The 19,701-nt window shown below is 38.6% G+C and overlaps 3 protein-coding genes across 9 annotated transcripts in view; 2 read left to right on the plus strand and 1 right to left on the minus strand.

Moving 5' to 3' along the window:
• The window catches only part of LOC114871088 (putative uncharacterized protein DDB_G0282133), a 36,024-nt gene extending 31,780 nt beyond the window's left edge, over positions 1-4,244 (minus strand). The window contains exon 1 of the mRNA XM_046285835.1: positions 3,622-4,244. The gene's annotated coding sequence lies outside the window, so the exon portion shown is untranslated. The remainder of the gene's footprint in view (positions 1-3,621) is intronic.
• On the plus strand, positions 164-2,171 carry LOC114871082 (glutaminyl-peptide cyclotransferase). 2 transcript variants are annotated; one of them, XM_029176541.2, is made up of 6 exons: positions 164-368; positions 528-671; positions 833-1,102; positions 1,166-1,327; positions 1,390-1,615; positions 1,685-2,171. In XM_029176541.2, exons 1-6 carry the CDS (start codon positions 270-272, stop codon positions 1,834-1,836), a joined length of 1,053 nt encoding a protein of 350 aa, XP_029032374.2. In that variant the 5' UTR covers positions 164-269; the 3' UTR covers positions 1,837-2,171. The 2 variants fall into 2 exon arrangements, with proteins under 2 accessions (XP_029032374.2, XP_029032375.2); XM_029176542.2 differs by having other exon boundaries at positions 280-368; positions 505-671.
• On the plus strand, positions 2,669-19,169 carry LOC114871077 (lethal(2) giant larvae protein homolog 1). Of its 6 annotated transcripts, none has more exons than XM_029176516.2 (17): positions 2,669-3,047; positions 4,400-4,783; positions 9,545-9,642; positions 11,095-11,185; positions 12,063-12,304; positions 12,576-12,714; positions 13,228-13,442; positions 13,524-13,812; positions 13,890-14,646; positions 14,719-14,875; positions 14,965-15,104; positions 15,173-15,689; positions 15,774-16,057; positions 16,345-16,483; positions 16,688-16,857; positions 17,534-17,616; positions 18,080-19,169. In XM_029176516.2, the coding sequence occupies exons 2-17, from the start codon at positions 4,700-4,702 to the stop codon at positions 18,098-18,100; spliced, it is 3,426 nt and encodes a 1,141-aa protein (XP_029032349.1). In that variant the 5' UTR covers positions 2,669-3,047; positions 4,400-4,699; the 3' UTR covers positions 18,101-19,169. The 6 variants fall into 6 exon arrangements, with proteins under 6 accessions (XP_029032349.1, XP_029032347.1, XP_029032352.1 ...); XM_029176514.2 differs by having other exon boundaries at positions 2,670-3,047; positions 14,959-15,104; XM_029176519.2 differs by having other exon boundaries at positions 2,670-3,047; positions 13,255-13,442; positions 14,959-15,104.
• Positions 19,170-19,701: the final 532 nt, after the last annotated feature.

The following is a 19,701-nucleotide window of genomic DNA, read 5'->3' on the forward strand; positions in this document are numbered from 1 at the left end:
TTCGTTTACTTGCCTGTCAAATCCTTGTTGTACCCATCTTGTGCGTTCACTGACACTACTGACGGTTATACTACATATTTTAAACATTTTAAAAGACGCCAACCAATCGGTCTGTTTTGCTTATACCCTTTGGTCATAGCCAATAGAAATTAAGCTCTGTTCTATCAATCACGTGGGCTTCGTTTCAAAATGGCGGCGAGATTTACAACTAAATACAATGAGCGCATCGCGGCTGCGTTCAGTTCAGTATAAGTTTCCCACGGTGTACTATGATGTTCGATTTTCTTTTACAGATTTTTCTGATTTTTGTCGGACCTTTTATAACCGACGCAAGTATTTCAACAAAAATGGGTTTTCGGAATCAAAAGGTACATAATGTAAAACATGTGTTATTTTTCATTGTTCATACATTTTTATCAAGTACTTTCACTTATCCTTGGTTTATTCATCTTTAAATATCATCTCTCATACTGCATCTCATTGATCATCATTAACATACATTAGTTACAGTCATGAAATGATTCCAGTATTATCATACACCTGTTACACTGTCAAGAAGTCAGATACTGGAAATATCAGAATTATCAAATGTCAATCACATGGACCAGATTTTAAGTAACATATGTACTGTGAGAATTGTTGGTACACCAGAGCATACAAGAGTAAAAAATGTAAGTTAATTGGTAAATATACTGCAAACTTATATAATTATAATAATTATTCATAGTACTTTTGATAAAATGAATGATTTAGATAAAAGATGCATAAACAAGATATGATGCAATGCGTACAGGAAATTCCCATTTGTTAATAAGGAAAAATTTGTTTCCAGTATATCAAAGAATCAATGAGAAATCTTAATTGGACAGTGGAATCTGATATTTTTGATGAACATACACCAACTTTTGGAACCTTACAATTTGAAAACATAATTGCAAAGTTGAATCCTAATGCAAAAAGATATTTAGCACTGGCCTGCCATTATGACTCCAAATATACTAGGGAAAGAAATTTTGTTGGTGCTACAGATAGTGCAGTACCATGTGCTCAAATGATTAATTTAGCTAAAGTTATGCAGAATCACTTAAATTCTATAAAACATGTAAGTATTTTGTTACCCACAATTGTTGTTTTACTCTTTGCAATGATAATTTTTTCTTTTCAGAATGACATTAGTTTAATGTTTATATTTTTTGATGGGGAAGAAGCTTTCAAGGAGTGGGGCCCGAAAGATTCTATATATGGAGCAAGACATTTAGCTAAAATATGGCATAATAACTATACTACTTACAAGGAAAACGAAAATATTTCTGAATTGGATAAACTTGTAAGTGTTTATAATAAAAATGTTAAAATGCATAAATTATCAACATTACTTTCTTGTTGCAGGATGTACTAGTTCTTTTAGATTTGATAGGTGCACCAGATCCTACATTTTATAATTATTTTAGCAATACCGAAAAATGGTATTCTTTATTAATGGCTATTGAAACTAATTTAGCTGCATTAAAAGAATTCGAGTCATACTCTTATGGGCAACCTGCACAGAGATATTTTCAACCATATTCGGTGGAAGCACACATCGAAGATGACCATATTCCATTTTTACAGAGAGGTAAGCATTAATTTTTATGCGTTTACAAGGTTTATGTGCTACCTTTTAATTATGAAATGTGTATTTCAGATATTCCTATTTTACACCTTATACCATATCCCTTTCCTAAGGTTTGGCATAAGTCAACTGATCATTGTGATAATATAGACATAAAAACAACCGAAAATATTAATAAGATTTTAAGAATTTTTGTAGCATCTTATTTACACGTTGGTAAATAATTGATAGTGGGAAAATTCTTATGTTGTTACTAAAAGTTATATTTTTACCACGAATGACACAGTATTACATACGAACTAAAGGATATAATGTAAAGTGTTAGTTTACAGTGTTATTTTTTTTAAATAACGAAACATGAAAACAGCATATTCTACTTAATTGCATTTACATTTTTGTAATGTACACGACTTTTGTAAGATAAATTATTTTCTATCAAACCAGGGTAATCCTTACTATATTTAAAAAGATTTATATGGACATTTATGTATATATTGAGGACTAGAAAGTAATATATGTACCACAAAATTTAATATGAAATATACTGATTATACGATAAGCGATGTAACTTTAATAGAAGAACCTAAGCACCGCAAGTAAGTAATCATAATTACAAAGTAAATGAATGTATGAAAATAAAAATTACTTGGGAGAATATACTAGACAGGAAGTTGCTTGAACACGTGACTTCCTGATACATGTTTCGAATAAAGATTCGAATGAATAACTACTATAAAAATATTTCCTACAGAGTCGATCAAATCGTTTTTTATTGTACAATATCAATGCAAAAAAATGTATGGAGTATAGGTTCATGAAATTACTGGGAAATTGAAAAGAAATTGAAAATTACCAAGCAAATCACAATTATAAAATATAATTTTCGCGAGGCTAACGGTCAGCACTCGAATCAAGTGAAAGTGGGTATTGGTAGGCCTGACCGAGGTCATTGTTCGTGCGGGCGCGTCTGACGAGGCTTTTCGTTCCGAACCCATCCGAATACAGTCGACTTTGGCCGACCTTAGTTGATCATAATCGAAACATGTGATTGGTGGAAAGCCGACGCGACAACGAAAGACGCGAGTGACAGTTGTGGAATGACTTCACGCCTCTGTCGTGTATTTCAATGGTTTTACGTGTTCATTCGTATCGTAAATTAATCAGCGAGCCGGGCCATTGTGCAACCTGTCGCCTAAAATCGTTCTTGTGGTCGATCTAAATAATTTGTGCGAACATTGCTAAAAAAACACGTAGCGGCTGACGTATCGGTCGGACAGTCTGGATTCAGTGAGTGAGCGAAAGAGAAAGAAATACGTGTGGCAAAGAAAAACAAGAAGGAAGGGAGGAGGATTCAACGTGAAAGACAGGGACTGACGCGTTGCAGGCGTATCTCGGACGTGTGCCCTCGAACACACCAACGAAATACGTATCGATGGTACGCGCACGAGTTTTACCATTCATTCAAGAATGTTTTAATTACAAAAGGCGCGCGGTTTTACCGAGCCCTTCGTGACGACGTCGAGTCTAATTAGCACTTTGCGGTCCGCCGACGTCATACGACGTGGTCGCGCCTATTTTAATGTTGCGGTTCGTTGCACTGTGTCGTCATGATTTAGCTACATTGACTTTATCAATATACAAATATATCTTTGATCACATGTACTAAAATTTCAAACAAAAGGTTGCTTGGCAACAAATTTTATGTCAATATTTTATATAATTAGAAAAACACATAAAGTCTGTGGACCGCAGACCGCAAAGTGTTAAACGGTGACGGTACTGCGAAGAGAAATAGAAAAAGAAAGGAAACAAGTCTGCTAGTGGACTCGTCAGGAAGGTTACCTGGCAATTTCGTGCCTGATACGCGGGATAGTTACCGCGTGGTCGAAAATTGTATATAGGGTGTCCTAATTTGGACAGGTTAAATATTTCGATTGTTTATGATAAGTAAAAAATTGTTCTTAGGGTCCTATTTTTCGAGATATTAAAATAAAAGCGATAAAAATCACCCTGTATGTAGAAATAGGTAGTTCCACGAGGACTTGCAAGAAAACGTCGGGCTAGGTATCATTTCATGTCCCTCTAGTGGCGAGTGCGGGCAGTATACCCTAACGGAGTTGTTTCGGTGTCTATCTTATCGCGTTGCGTCGTTGTCGTCGTCTTCGTAAATAAATTCAGACGTAGTTGCAACCGTAGTATTGTTTAACCGAAACGAGACGCGTACTGCTCGAGCCACGACATAGTTGTACACTTTGCATGGCCATGAAGATTATGCCGCGTGTTGTCATTGAATCCCTAATCGTGTGACAAGGCTTCCGGTTCGTCGTATCGTAGTAATCGAAAAGGGTTATGCGTGTTGTTGAATGACCATCCTAGAAGAGGGCTTACGAATTCTGGTCGCGTTCGTGTTGTGGACGGTCTGTTGACGTCACGTCGGGCTCACCATTTTAGCGGACACAATTTAAAAATGTAATTTTATTTCACGGTTAATATTACACGGTTACACTTTATCGAACGGAAAATATAACACTGTGAAACGAGAGGTTAGGAGTCTCGCACGTGGTATTGTCCTGAAGATGTTTACAGAGCAAGCGATCGAACGCGATTGAGCATGAACGAAGAAGGACAAGGCGTAGCGGTAAACATTGAACGCTTTTGATGTAGGATAGATATAGAATAAAATATTTTAGGGATTGTTAAACATGCATTTTCTTTTTATTTCTTTAAAACGTGCGCCTTTAAAGGTTAATAATCAATTATCCTGTATTTATAGTCCCATGTTTTCAGTTTGAAAAAACAACCAATCAGAAGTAAGAATTCAAACGGCAAAGAGTAGGACCGAACGTCAACGAACCTCGCCGAACAGTACCGAACGCCGGCGAGTATTCGCTCGTGCTCAGTCGCGATCGCTCCTTTGATCTGTAAACACGTCGAACGACAGAGGGATCGACTGGCTTCGGGAGGTCCACGCCAGCGCCATCACTCGTTCTTCTTTGGTATTACTGCTCTGTTGGGCGACGGTGTCCGTCCGCCACAACCGTCTTTAATGGACGTGTCGCACCGCTCGAGGAAAGAACGCCGACAGAGATGTTGAAGTTTATCAGAGGGAAAGGCCAACAACCTACGGCCGAGCGACAGAAACTGCAAAAGGATCTTTTCGCCTTTCGAAAGGTAAGTCACGATTTTTATTCGCCCACACCCGACCGGCTAAACGAGCCGATACTTTCTTCCGCTTGTCTGCTCTTACGGAATCCTATTTTTCACGGGCTACACGATCACGGAATAGATTAGATAGAATTTTATTAGAATACAATGTTATCGTGGATAGTATTTAAGAGATAGTATCGTTGCTGCCGTTTCCAGTGTAAGTGGAGCAACTTCGATGAAATCGTGAAAGAAGTGTTCTCTGTAGCGTGTTTTATTCATTGCAAAGGAAAGCGAAAGTGAGAATCAGAAGAAACAAGTTTTCATTTATGTCTAACAAGTTTATATAGTTTCTGTAGTTACACGATCTTTTTCTGTTTCATTCTTTTTATTCAATAAATTTTTATTTTATCCCCTTTCCTTACCTACTCTCTTTAGCGTGCTACTAAAATTTTAACAATAAAAAAATACAATAATCACGTTTGAAATAGATGAATTCAAGAGTGAAAGAAACTGTTAGAAGGGTTAGTTTTACAACATCCTGTCTGCTGTAAATGTGTTGATCGACTCGTTTTCTTTTATTTGTAGATTCATTATTTATTAATCAACAAGTTGACAATTGAAAGTTTATTCTGTTACTACCTCAGATAATAATCTGTTACTTGGTGATATCACGATGTTGACACGCCATGCGTTTTACGGAACACGTCTTCTTTTTACGTGTACGAGGCTCGATTGCTTTACAGATAAATCTTGTCTCGGATAAATGTTAAAAAGACAGTGAATATCGTGTTTCAAGGAGATCCATAAATACATATATACCGTGATATAATTTACATGCATAATCGAACCACAAAAACTTGGGCCGAATTAAATGGCGATAAAATACTAATTCATCGTCGATTTCGACCTATCGAACGAGTACGATTGATACGCGATGAAATGTATCTCGATTCGTTGTTCTTAAATGTAGCTACTTTCCTCATTATCGAGTAGACAATTTTAAAACTGATAAAAAAAAATTTCGCAAGCATGATCGCCGGCGATAAAACCCTCGGCGTCGATTTGTCGAATCAAATCGAGTATTGCGAAATGCATTCGATCGATCGAAGGTGTACACCTTTGAGGTTACTTTCGTAGCGTAATATTAAGATTCTAAAATTGCTTTCGCGGAGAACATGATATAAGCGTGTGTATTAAGAATGAACGGCACAGAATCAACAGGTCGATACCCGATCGTAATCGATACCGAAAGTCTAGAATACGTTGGGTGGCTGAGAGACGCGATGCGGAGTCAGGATTATTGTGGTTGCGCGGTGCGGTGGCGTTTCTTTAGCGGTTCTGTCTCCTCGGCTGGCTGTCATCGTCACCGACCATCGCGAAACCTTATCGTGGTTTAATTCTCCGGCTGGTGGATTCGAAGTTTGACGACACGGATTGCGAAAACAGTCGGGTTAGAAATCAGGTCGTCCCCTGGTATCGATCGAATGAAACACAGCTTTTTCGAATCCCGCCGAATCCTTTAGCTAGTGAATAATTCTGTTCCCCCCGTTCCCTATGTTCAGCCGCGTTCTACGTGACACGCGGGAATGCACGGATTCGACATAGACAATGGAAACGTTTCGTTGGTCATAAGCGTGCGTTGCTTCCACTTGGTTAGAAAATGGAATAGGAAATGTAGGTTAATCTACGTGTTAGGCAATTACAAGTAGAAATAGCGTGCACGTTAAGATGTACGAGTTGGAGAGGAAAAAAAAAAAGTAGAAAGCCCTCCGGTGTGTGGAGGGCGCTTGTTGCCTTAATTGAAACGGTCACGTTTACGCAAACACGATCCGTGGTCCCGCTATAGTCTGAAAAGATTTGAAAAAAAAAAAAAGAGAGAGACGAATGACATTCGATTACATCATTGATTGTCACTATCGTTCGACTAGGAAGAGGCGTGGAGTATCAGTTGAAAGAAATTAATCAAAGAAAATTGCTCATAACGATCCTAATTTGGTGATCAATTATCAGAGTTAATTGCGTATCGCGGCAAACGTTTCACGGTTTCTTTTTCCATGAATCTGAAAAACACTTAGTATACGTAGGTTTGTTCTTGGCTTATTTCGACAATAAACTCTCCGTGAGTTTGTCATCAGCCCTATTGATAACTCCACAAACGTCTTGTGCGACAAGAAAAAAGAAATACGAAGAAAGATTATCGATTTTCTGTGCAAATAGAAACACGATAAGATGCCTAGCCCTTTTTACGTTTGCTTTAATATACGTGTAAAGAATGTACCGTTAGATTCGCCTGACGCGGTACAGCGTACCAGGATTACTCCGAAAGTTTCATTATAAATTAATATTGAATGAATTTTGTATAAATTCCAGTTATTTCGTACAATTGTCTTTTTTTCTACACGACTAATAAAATAAACTTGTACCACGTATGAAATAAGTAACGGGTTCTTATAATACTCTAGAAAAGTATGTACAGTAGCGGCATAAAATATTCACCGTCGAGGAACTGTCGCAGTGGGTTATCGATCGGGGAGCAATTTTTAACGTTCCTCTGTTGAAATTCTTATTTATAAATTTCGCGATTAATAAAACGATGCATCGCTTTATAAACGGATAGTATTTAAATTTATCAGTATGACAGATAGAGATATCGTTTGATCGATGTTCGCGTATATTTTCAGTCTAGGTTAGGCCGATCGAGATTAAAGTTAATCTAGATCGGAATAAACTTTACCGAGAAATATTGTTTGTTTCGCTCGTACCACGGGTTCATTCTCGCCCACCTTCTTGTTTTAATTCCTGCGATCAGGCCCCCTGAAACTCGGAAGCGGTGACACCCTTTCTCATGGAAATTACCTGGGCCAAGGTCTCACCCTCTGCCTGTCCTACCGACCGACACCCGTTTTTCTAATCGCGTGCTGGAAACATGCACCAAATCGATATTATTGGCAGCCCTAAATCCCAGGGTTATACACTAGCCTTACCTACCAAGGATTTTTAGGTTCAGGTAGAAAGGCGTGCTACCAGAACTCTCAACTTCTTCAACGCATCACCTGTTTTAGAACGCTACGATGTTTTAGTACAGTGTACTTTAGGGATGTACGGGTACCCGATATTACGGGCTCGGGCGGGCTCGGAAAAAATCGGGCGGGTTCGGGCAGGTGTCCGAAACATGCGTGCAGTCGGTTAGCCCGACTATTTCGGGTCAGCTCGGATAAAGTCGGGCAGATTCGGACGAGTTCCCGCGGGCCGCGGCCCGACTCTCATGTACTTGTTAATGCTTGCACATAAATTCGTTAAAAGTATTATTTTTCCACATGAAAATTATCTTATTCCAAAATTCCACATAAAACAGATTTTGCACATGCTTAATGCAAATATTAACAAGTACATAAGAAATACACCGCGGCCCGCGGGAGCTCTTCCGAATCTGCCCAACTTTATCCGATCTGACCCGAAACAGTCGGGCTATCCGACTGCACGGCCGTCCGAGCCTGCCCGATGGTTTCCGAACCGACCCGAATAGCCGGGAACCCGACGTATTAGTCGGGCCGCACATCACTTATTTCTCTTGCTGTACCTATCTATACAAAAATTCAATTGTGTACAAGAATACGCTATACCGTAATCTCTGGTCTCAAGTACTCCAGTCATATCGGTGTTTCAGTTACGAAACCGAATCGAATCATCCATTTCAAGGTCCCGATATTACGCTGGGCTTAACGTAAAATGTATACGCGTATTAATGGAAAACATGATTTTGACGTAGGCAATGATTTAAGAACGTTTCAGAATAATGGGTGTAATAAATGCGTTATAGATCGACGACGCACGTGGTGTGTCAGCTGCATATGCACATAGGATTCTGAAAACGAGATGCATAGCCGATCTCATTGGAATACGTTGATCGATAAAACCGCTCGATTAACGGGATTGACAAAATCTGACTCATCGATGACTAATCGAGCCGGCTTTCGCTTAAAATTCTTCTGGCCTCGTTGAGGCAGAAGTTACGCCGAGAAAGTCGGAAACTCTTGTCGCTGGTAATTACCGTTAATTGCATTCAAAACGAGCCACAGAAAGGGAGGATCGTGTTTGCCTTGTGTTCTATTTAATTATTATGCTACTATGACACATATTCCTTGTTTCTACTTTTAACTTACCTTGTACCTTCAAACGTATATATACGCCCCCGCCAAATTTTCGATGACGTATATATACGCCCTCGCCCAATTTTCAATTACGTATATATGCGTCATGGATGGAAAAAATAAAATACCGTTAATTTCGTCGAGTCGCGTATCAAGAATGAAATTTTTCGTCTTCTCGTACGCGCGATGCAACAACAGTCCAGATAACGGTCACTATTTTTAGTGTCTTTCACGTATAAATAGTCTGCTGATTACGACGGGACAGTGTGCAATGATTATACGATCGAGACGCAACATCGAAGTCGGTTTATGAATCAAGATCGCGACACCGGTTGATCCATTAAGCGGGAAGTTTGCTTGTAAAGCTTAGAAAATGGTACGCTTCGAAATTCCTCTCTGATCCAGTTCAACGAAATCAGAAATAACAATGAACATTTCACTTTCATTGATTAAATGTTTCCATATCGCAGTGTTAATAACGTTCGCTAAACGCTTACTCAAGATTACGAAGTCATCCAGCTAAGATAATACCATTAGCCATCTTACGGTTAAGTGGAAAGTATACCACGGCTAATAGTATTATAATTACCGTGGCTAATAGTTCGGCTAACAATAATGGTTTCCTCCTTTGCAGACGGTGCAGCATGGGTTCCCAAACAAACCTACAGCCCTGGCATGGGATCCAAGTTTGCGGCTGATGATCATCGGTACGGCATCCGGCGCCATCAAGGTGTATCCTTTTTCTACCCTGCTCTTTATTTCTTTTTTATTTCTTAAGAATTCGCATTTAGAATTTAACCAAATTTTTATTAAAATTTCAGTAAGATTGAAATTTTAACTTAGAATAGATAAACCAAGGAAAATTATTATATTTCTTTCTAAAAATACGAAAAATTTGGATCAAAGAGGGTTAATCATGGACGAAGGGAGAAGGAGAATATACTTGATCGAGGTTGCTTTCTTCTGATCACCTTCGCAGTTAATTTTAGATCCAAGATATTCGATATTTCGCGATACCCATGTCTATTCTTCTCGCGTCGAGGGTCAGACAGTAGATTTCATTGAAGAAAACTGATTCTCGTCAGACGGTTATGTAGGACATTTTTTACTTTGTAAATCGAATATAGGTCGCATCGATTGCGACAGAGAAATTGAAGACACGATATATTTAATTCTGAAAAGAATAGATGTTTTCAATTCTTTTTTTTTTTTAAAGAAAATGATTTTTATCGGTTTGCATACTGAAGTTTCCCAAGAGAAGGAAAACGAATGGTAAGAATGCATTTGAAAGTTTAATCAGTTAAGCGAAGGTATACCCGTCTCATTTTCCGAGAAACACAAACCAGTGTCCCCTTGTTTTATTCGAATTTTTCATCCCGATCAGACGCCACGTTGCCACAGAATTCTTCTCTCGTATTTTTCTGACTAATAAAAATCTCAGCAAAACACTTGTATAATCATGTTCACGAAGCTTTGAGCTTTAAATTGACGTATCATAAGCATTATATTTTACCAATTTTATGTCATGAAATTGCTTGGATTAGTTGATTAATAGCAAAACGTGATGAGAGTCATTAAACTTGTCTCATCGGGCACGACAAAAATGATTCGTTATGGTTATTTTTACACCGTTAATCGATTCCTGCAACGCGTTTAAAAAATGCTAATTACCAAGCGTACGCATAAGGCGTACGCTTCTCTGTTATATGGTTCGTCGACATTACCATCTTGTTTTATTCAACGCGAAGCTCGATCGCAGATGTTCCAACGTCTGCGTAATCAAACGATCATCATTATCATTTCGTAAGACAGATAATAAATGCTCTTCACCGCGACTCTGTGAAAACTTTGTTTGTATTTGATATTAGTAAGATAGAGTGATCCGATAAAGCTCAGCTTTTATCTTTCAATTGAAAATTTATTTTTGCTTCAATTTTTTTATTTGAAATTATTTACACGATTTCCGTCGAGGTTTTTTTTTTCGGAGAATTTGATGACTATGCAAAAAGATAGTTACAACGTATTCCATGGCCCGAATATAATCGTTTTCTGTCAGCGGATTAAGTCGGTCATTTTCGAAACAAGAGCACCGTATGTTCCTTCTCCGTTCAGCTAGAAAACGAGCACGTCCGAGTTTTTTTAGAATCAACGATTCTCTGCTTTTCCTTAACTGATTTATCACAGATTCGGCAGGCCAGGTGTCGAGTTCTATGGTCAACACTCGATCGAGAGCGGGGAGAATGCAGTGACGAAGATCGTCGCGTTGCCTAACGAGGTAAGCTTTTTAATTCATTAAATTCTATTTGATTAATCGGAGAGTACTCGAGGAACGCAGTTGAACTTGTTACGTCGTTGCAGCTTTTTACCGGTACACATTGTAATCAAAGGGTCGGGAGGTACGAAGTTGGAGTTGTTTTAAAAGTCACACGCGCTGCGCGGGTGCAACGCGACACCCGGGTTCGTTGCATAACTGTGCGGCGACACGCGCAACGCTCTTTTGCACGCGTGCACGAATTAATAACATATAAATCCACGTTGCACTTTGATAGACGCCGAGAAGCTGTTTAAACGCAGCATAGTCGCCGCTATTATTTCGAAAATTTAAAAAAGGAAAACAGCATTTAAAGAAAACGTAACTCCCTCCGTACACGAATTCCGGTAACGAGAAGCACTAGAGTACGGAGCAGACAAACGCGAGTGAAGAGGTCTCGAGAGATAATTAATTACCGGTGCGGAAAAAAACGGGGAGAGTAATAGGGAAAAAGTGGTGTATAATTAGGAGGAAAACAACGTTGAATTACTTCATCGTCGCGGTCGGGAATAATGAATTTTCTCACATTCATTTACCATGTTACCATTTCTGGATAGTTCTGTTTTTCAATTCAATGACACTCGAAATCTTTCAATGAACAGGCGTGGCACTGTTGATTTTTAAATAGAATCTAGAATCGTAACGTTGCTCGTTACGAGGTATGAATTCTCGTTATCGCGATCATTTTTCAAACGGATCCTAAAACCGATAAGATATCATAGTTCTACAATTATAATCTTACCATATCGAATCTCATTTTTTTTTTATCGTTTTAATTACCTATAATAAAGTTATAGGTGTGTACTATTTGAAAAATGAACAAATGTTTTCGCGTTAACAGGGTCGCGTGGTCTCGTTATGCGACGACAATTCCCTCCACCTTTGGGAGATCAACGAGAGTTCCGTGGTGGAAACGAAATCGCTTTCGTTGGAGGGAAAACTGAAGAAAATCTCGGCGATGTGCCTGGAGTCGAGCGGTGAACATCTGCTACTGGGAACGGAAGGGGGCAATATTTATCTGCTGAACCTGAAAACCTTCTCGATGCCTGATAACATCATCTACCAGGATGTTGTGATGCAAAAGTAAGAACATCTGCTTTCCCCTGTGTACACACCGAGTACAGTTGAACTATTTAGAAGAATTTGTATATTTAGTTCCTGATAACTATCAAAGTTGATAAGAGCAACTTCTATATGAATTCGTGAGAAGTTGCCAGACAATTGGCTTTCAACATGAAATCGCATGTACTATTTTCTAATTATTGATAAAGAAAGAATCTCCACCTTGACCCGCGTTGCGAGTCAACGATTCGTCGATTCACGTGACCGTGACGTTATTGATGTTGTATGACAGTGTACCAGATGATTACAAGAAGAATCCAGGAGCGGTCGAGGCGATAGCTGAACAACCAGGTCATCCGGACAATATTCTGATAGGTTACAATCGTGGTTTAATGGTTCTGTGGAACAAAGCAACTCCTGGAGCTCAACAGGTGAGCCTTCGCGTTGTCATTCTTTCATATATCTGTTCTTTTACAGATGGCCTATGTATACAGAAAACTACAAGTGTGGCAGATGTAATAACACGCTTACAGAACAATACAAAAAAAACACACACACTTGCTTCAGTTACATTTACATGGGGCTACGCCATTAATCCATCGGTACACAATACTATACTTAATGCAGTTTCTTTTTTTTTTTTTAATAAGGTGACATAATGAGTAAAACAGAAACGCTTGATGTAACATAATACCTTCTCCAAAATGTATCCAATACCTTGCTGATTCCTAAAGTTATCTAACAAGGGAGTTTCGTTAGGTGTTCGAATTTGGTTATTTGTCTTAAAACGAGCTATTATCGAATGGTGTATGAAAGAAAGAATATCACGTGTTCGAAATGGTTTGGGGTGCCGATGGGTTAACAACGTACTTACCTTGTGGAGGTGGTTCTCGTTCTGATTGTCGTTTGTGTCTTTGGTGGTTTTGGCGAACGTGTACGTGCAGCTGATGGGTTTGTTTTCGCGTGCGCAGACATTCGTCTCCACGCAACAGCTGGAATCTGTCCATTGGATCTCCGAGAATCGTTTCGTTTCCTCGCACAACGATGGATCGTACGCGTTTTGGAGTCCGATCAGTGACACAATGGTAGACTCGAACACACCCTATGGTCCATTCCCGTGTAAAGCTGTCACTAAGATCCTCGTCTATGAGACCGAAGAGTAAGTAAGAATTCAGGTGTCTGTTAATTTTATACCGTTAAACCGACAAGCAATAACAAATTGACGAATACTTTGTTACAGGCACGGTGAACTTATTCTATTTTCGGGTGGAATGCAACGTGCCAGTTACGGTGACCGTCACACGATCACCGTAATGACGAAGAAAAAACAGGTAGTCTTTGATTTCACGTCGAAAGTGATCGACTTCTTCACCGTGTTCCCGAAGCAAGAGGAGGGTAAGGAGATACCCGATGATGGCCCGGAAGCGCTAATAGTATTGGCCGAAGAAGAGGTGGTAGCCATTGATTTAATTAATCCCGAATGGAAAATGATGGCCTTACCTTACTTGGTATCCCTCCATGCGAGTGCGGTGAATGTCATATCTGTTTATAACATCGAATAAATTATACTGTAAACAATATCTCATATACTTGTTAATGCTCTTAGGTCACTTGTTCGCAACACGTTCCAAACGTGCCGGAAGAGCTATGGGACAGCATCGTGGCAGCTGGAAAAGCGCAGACGGAGCATTTGTATTCGGAGAAACCGTGGCCTATAGACGGTGGTATTATTCTTAATCAGAAATCTGGAAACGAGAAGCCGAAAGGTAGAGAAATGTTGCTTACCGGCCACGAGGATGGAACCGTGAGATTTTGGAACGCTTCTGACGTCGCGTTGACGCCTCTGTACAAATACAATTCCTCTATATTGTTCACCGGCGAACACTTGGACGTCCTCGAGCAACCGCCGGAGGACGACGAGAACGAATGGCCACCTTTTAGAAAAGTTGGAACGTTCGACCCCTACTCGGACGATCCGCGACTAGCCGTTAAAAAGGTTTTACTCTGCCCTTTGTCCTCGACGTTAGTGGTCGCTGGCACGGCTGGCCACGTGATCACAGCCACCATATCGTCCGAGCCAACGAACAAAGAAATCAAAGCGATCACTATGAACATTGTCAACGATCGCGATGGATTCGTATGGAAAGGTCACGATCATTTGCCAGTAAGAACGACCAGCATATCCTTCGCGGTTGGTTTTCAACCGCAAAGTCTTCTTCAATTATATCCACCGGCTGCGGTTACCGCGCTGGCTATACACAGTGAATGGGGATTACTCGCTGCTGGTACGGCACATGGTTTAGCAGTTTTCGATTATACAAGGGCGAAGGCTGTTACCGTCAAGTGCACGCTCAATCCGAATGGTATTTCTGCCTAGCAATTTGAATTAATCAAACGAATGATCGTTATTTCATCGACTTTGTATAATTTTACAGATCTATCCGGAGCGGGTGACACGCCTATTTCGAGAAGAAAATCGTTCAAAAAATCGTTGAGAGAATCTTTCAGGAGATTAAGGAAAGGAAGATCGCAGCGTAGAGCGACGACTGCTAGTAGCCCGACGCGAAATGCTACGGAAAAGAAGAAAGATGTGTGAGTATTATTTTAAGCGTGACATCTACAGGGGCTTTAATTTTATCCATTGAAACTTTATCGAATAAATAATTATTTAAAAGTTCCAGTGTTGCTTCCTCGCCGATCGGTGACCTCTCTCCGGTAGAGCTGAAACCTGTGGAAAGACAAGTGGAAGCAAGACCAATGGATGACGCATTGGGCTCGATGGTTCGATGTTTATATTTTGCTAGGAGTTATATTATAAGCAGTGGGTATTCTCTCGCGCATTAAGAAGGTATTTCGATACAAATATGTTAACATTTCTTATTTGTCTAGTGCAAAATACAACCCCTACACTTTGGGCGGGTACCAATAACGGTACGGTGTATGTATTCACGTTAGCGATTCCTGCGGGGGTTCGAAGAACGGAAGAGGATGTAAATTGTACATTAGGAAAAGAGATTCAATTAAAGCACAGAGCACCGGTGATCGCCATAACGATTCTCGACGGATCCAGCGTTCCTTTACCGGAACCGTTCGAAGCCGAGAAAGGTGTCAGTCCTGGTCCGGATATGGCGTCACCGCACAGAGTCGTTATCGCCAGCGAGGAACAGTTCAAAATCTTTAATCTTCCATCGTTGAAACCATATTGTAAATACAAACTTACCGCGCACGAGGGTTCGCGTGTAAGAAAAACAGGTTTTGCAAAATTCTCGTGCCCGGTTGAGCCTGCAGGTACGCACGAAGAAACCTGTTTATTATGCCTGACCAATCTCGGTGATTGTTTACTGCTTAGCATCCCAGAATTGAGAAGGCAGCTTAACGCAGCGGCCATTAAAAGGGAAGACATCAAGTAAGTTATTCGTTTAATCCAATTATAATGTGCATATTTTTATAATCCGGCAAATGGTAGCAATCACGTTATTTATTTATACAGCGGTATCTCATCGTTGACTTTCACAAAAGCTGGCGAAGCTTTGTACCTGCATTCAAGCTCGGAAATTCAACGAATTTCATTGTCGACCAGTAAAGTGACGAAGGCAAACTGTGCGCTGAATTTACCGCCAAATGCTAGATCCTACCCGGAGGCTAACAACGAGGAGACGCAGGAGCAAGGAGTCGTGGAAGGAGCTGCGGAAACGGAAGGAGAGACAACGCAAGGAAGCCAACAGCCGACCACGGTACAGAGGACGATCGTAGAAAACGGTGTAGTGGGTTCCAGTGAGTATATCGCGTATTCTTTGTGATCATTTAAATCTACATTTAACGCGTAGCGATATCGTTAAACAAAACGTTACGATAGGACACTGTAACTAAATTATACGTGGCTGCTTAGCATATCTTGTTAACCTGTGTACATTATGAATGTTGCTTCGCTATAATCATTTGTGATTCATTAAACAAAGCTAGCATAGCTAAATTGTAATTTAACGCCAATTAACGTCATCGAAAATGATACGCAATCTCCTTAACCCTTTAGTACCGTTTCTTGAATACATGTATTTTAGCCGACGGTGAAGAATCGCCGAAAGAATCACCTTCTTTGCAACCAGCTGCGAGCACGAACGATGTAAACGGAGAGGATGATCGTCAAGATTTGAGTTCTATCGGAGACATCACAATTGATAGCGTGAAGGATCATTTACTGTAAGTTATAGGTGCCACAACTGTGCTCCCAGCTTCTTATTGTTTTATTTCATGTGCTTTATTTCGCTTGTTTCGAAAATTTATTTGCTAAAAGTAATTTGAAATATATCAAATATGTTACCTTATTTCATTAATTTATTTTGCTGTGCTAATCGATGTGCGTTTTTTTTTTTTTTTTTTTATGTACTTGCCATTGTTTGGCAGTAACAGTTCACTTTTCAGAAATGCAACGTCCTCCGAAGAACTTCATAATCGTCTTGCAGGACTTAAAATGGAAGTGACTTCTCGAACTTCTGAAATTTCTACACAGAACCAATCCTTAGTGGTAAAGACCACCACCGTTGTTTCACAAACAACCAACACTACCACTGCTAGTAAGTAAACGATCGAAAATTATCTATCGCACGGATTTAAGATTCGCTTAAAGAAAAGGATAATCATTGTTTTCTCGTGCAAAATATTAAATGGTGTATTAAAATCCTGCAAGACGGTTATGAAGTTCTTTGGAAGATGTTGCATGCCTGAAAAGTGAACTATTACTGCCAAAGTAGTACATAAAACTATATGTAATTATTTATTCTGCATTAATGAAATAATATTGTGTCCTCGTCATACATAATCCTCTTTCGTTGTCCAAGTTGAACCGAAGAAAATATTGTATCTTGCACTAGAAAACCGTAATTATCCTTCTCTTTCAGCAAAAATACCGCCAATGGAGAAGTTGAAACAAGTCAAGCAAACGAGACACAACAAACGAACAGTGAGTGAAATCATTGCTGATTTCAAATTAGTTTAAATAATAATATTAAGATTAAGACAATCAATGTGTTACGTTCAGTTTTTCTGTAATTATATTTTTATATTCTTCTTTTTTTAGGGTGTATTCAATATTTCCATAATCGAAGATTGTAAATACTTTATTTCATTCATTTGCTTAAATATCTTGTGTTTGTCTGTCGTTGCTTTGTAATTTCTCTTCATCTTCTCTTTATACCGTTGATAGTACTCTTTTGTTATTGTTTCGTTTTTGCTATTTTTGTTGTTGCACAGGCACTACGGTAGAGAGAGAGATACGCAGCGGTACTGAGACTACAACGACACACGCTACCATCACTATACCTCCAAACGTCGAGGTCAGCAAACGGCATTGAGTGTAATTGCATTACCTGGTGTCGGGATCTTACCTCGATAATTAAGCCTATATCATTAACGCTTAGCATATTTTTTCTATGCTATTTAATGTATGATCAAAAAGATTCTGAAATATCTATCTGATTAAAACTAAACATCCAAGAGATAACTGTTAACATTTCATAGTTGTCTCGCTTGAATGCCATTAACAGATTTCTACGATTAACAAATTTGAATACAAAAGATATATATTTGGTATAAGTAATTATAATGTATAGAAAGTAAAGAAGGTAATATGTAGCAATTGTTCCACGCTAAAAATAATCAGCATGCATTTGGGTTGTAAGTTTAATCTAATAATTTATTACTGATCACTCGAGGCCTATATACTGTGGTGTAATAAATTACCTGTATTAATTTGTAATATTAAACAAACATGTAACATGTTTCAATATTTTGTTTCAGATCAGTGACATTCTGCAATAACCACCCGAAGATCCGGTTAGAGAAAGTCTTAAATCTATGTTACGTAATGCTAAATCTAGATTTTTACATGGTATTTATGTAAGAATGGGATTCAGTAAGACACTCCACGCATTCTTAAAGAAACATTTACATTAAAAAAGAAAATATAATAATACAGACATAATCTAACGTAGAACTGCCAACGTTCGCGGTATCACGCGCACATCGATTCGAATCTTTCGCCTCTCTCATTGTCTTGCCTGAAAATCACTGGCAATCGAAGTTTCAAAAGTACTAATACTTTACAATACCTATTAATTAATAGATCGTTACATCACTGATCCTACTATAATGACTTTTTCTTTTTTTTTTTTACAAAAGAAAAACGAAAACGAATAAAAATATACAATATTTTTATCGAAAAACATAAATAGACTGAACGCATGAAAGAAGCATATCCGTTGTTTCTTTTGCATTTAATTGACGCCATTCGCGCGAAATCGAACAAAGTTTTTTCATCGTTTCGTCGTTTGTCTCTCAAGACTACGCATTAAGTGTTGAAAATAAAAATGTGTCAATTTCTTATTCATTGATGCGATTGTGAGGCCTTTGTAGATAGATTTTAATCTTCCTCTAATTTCGTAATTTCCTATGAATTTGTTCATTTTTTCTTTTTTTTTTTACTTTGATCGACCGCGGAAAATATGTTTCTATTATGCGGTGGTTATCTTTAAACGAATGTTATACAAGGCGTTCCAAGGATATTGAGTATTATGCACAGTTTTTATATAAGGATGTAATTCCAAGTACAAAAATTTTAACTATCTTGACCATATTAAAGAATTTGCATTTTAATTAAAGTTTTATTTGCATTTAACCGTTGGAAGTCGATTTTATAACGTCTTGGGAGAACTAGCATTTCTACTGTGCTTTTTGGACCGCCCTGTACCGTTAATTTTATTATAATTGTAAACTATATTAACAAGGTGAAGTCAACGCGTTAAATAAGATACAATTGTACGAAAACAAACGTGCTTCTGCTATTGTAAAATTATTGATTTTTTACCTTGATAAAATATTACACACTGTATTTGGCGAATATTTCAAACCTGTCCCGTTCTTACTTTTTTTTGAGTATTAATTCCGATGAGATATACCATAAGATTATATTTAAAATATATGCAAACAGTGATTCATATTTTGTTTTATTAGGATTCATGCAATATCTAAATTTCCCCAGTTATCTTGTTTATCATGTGCTTTATTTATACAGAGTGAATCACATAGGGACTACCTAAAAATGTGGCTGCCGTTCACTCAATATCGCGTTCCTGATCGTCAACGTTTAAATATTGCGGCACACAGCGATAGACTCGTTTCTCCGACCGGGCGACAAATATTAAATAAGTAAAATTTATAGTATTAAATAGGTAGTAAAACAAAGAATTTTATAACTATAAAAAAAAAAATATACGTATATGAAACGTTTCGATACCGATGGATTGTCTTTTCATATTTGAAAATAGGAATATCGATTAATCGAAAAGGAGAACCGGAAATACTATCGAATTTTGATTTAAGCAGTGTTCACCAGATGACGCAGAAGTTTTTCAGGCGTGTCG

Source organism: Osmia bicornis, chromosome 5 (genome assembly GCF_907164935.1).
Source record: "Osmia bicornis bicornis chromosome 5, iOsmBic2.1, whole genome shotgun sequence".
NCBI classification, from domain to species: Eukaryota; Metazoa; Arthropoda; class Insecta; order Hymenoptera; family Megachilidae; genus Osmia; species Osmia bicornis.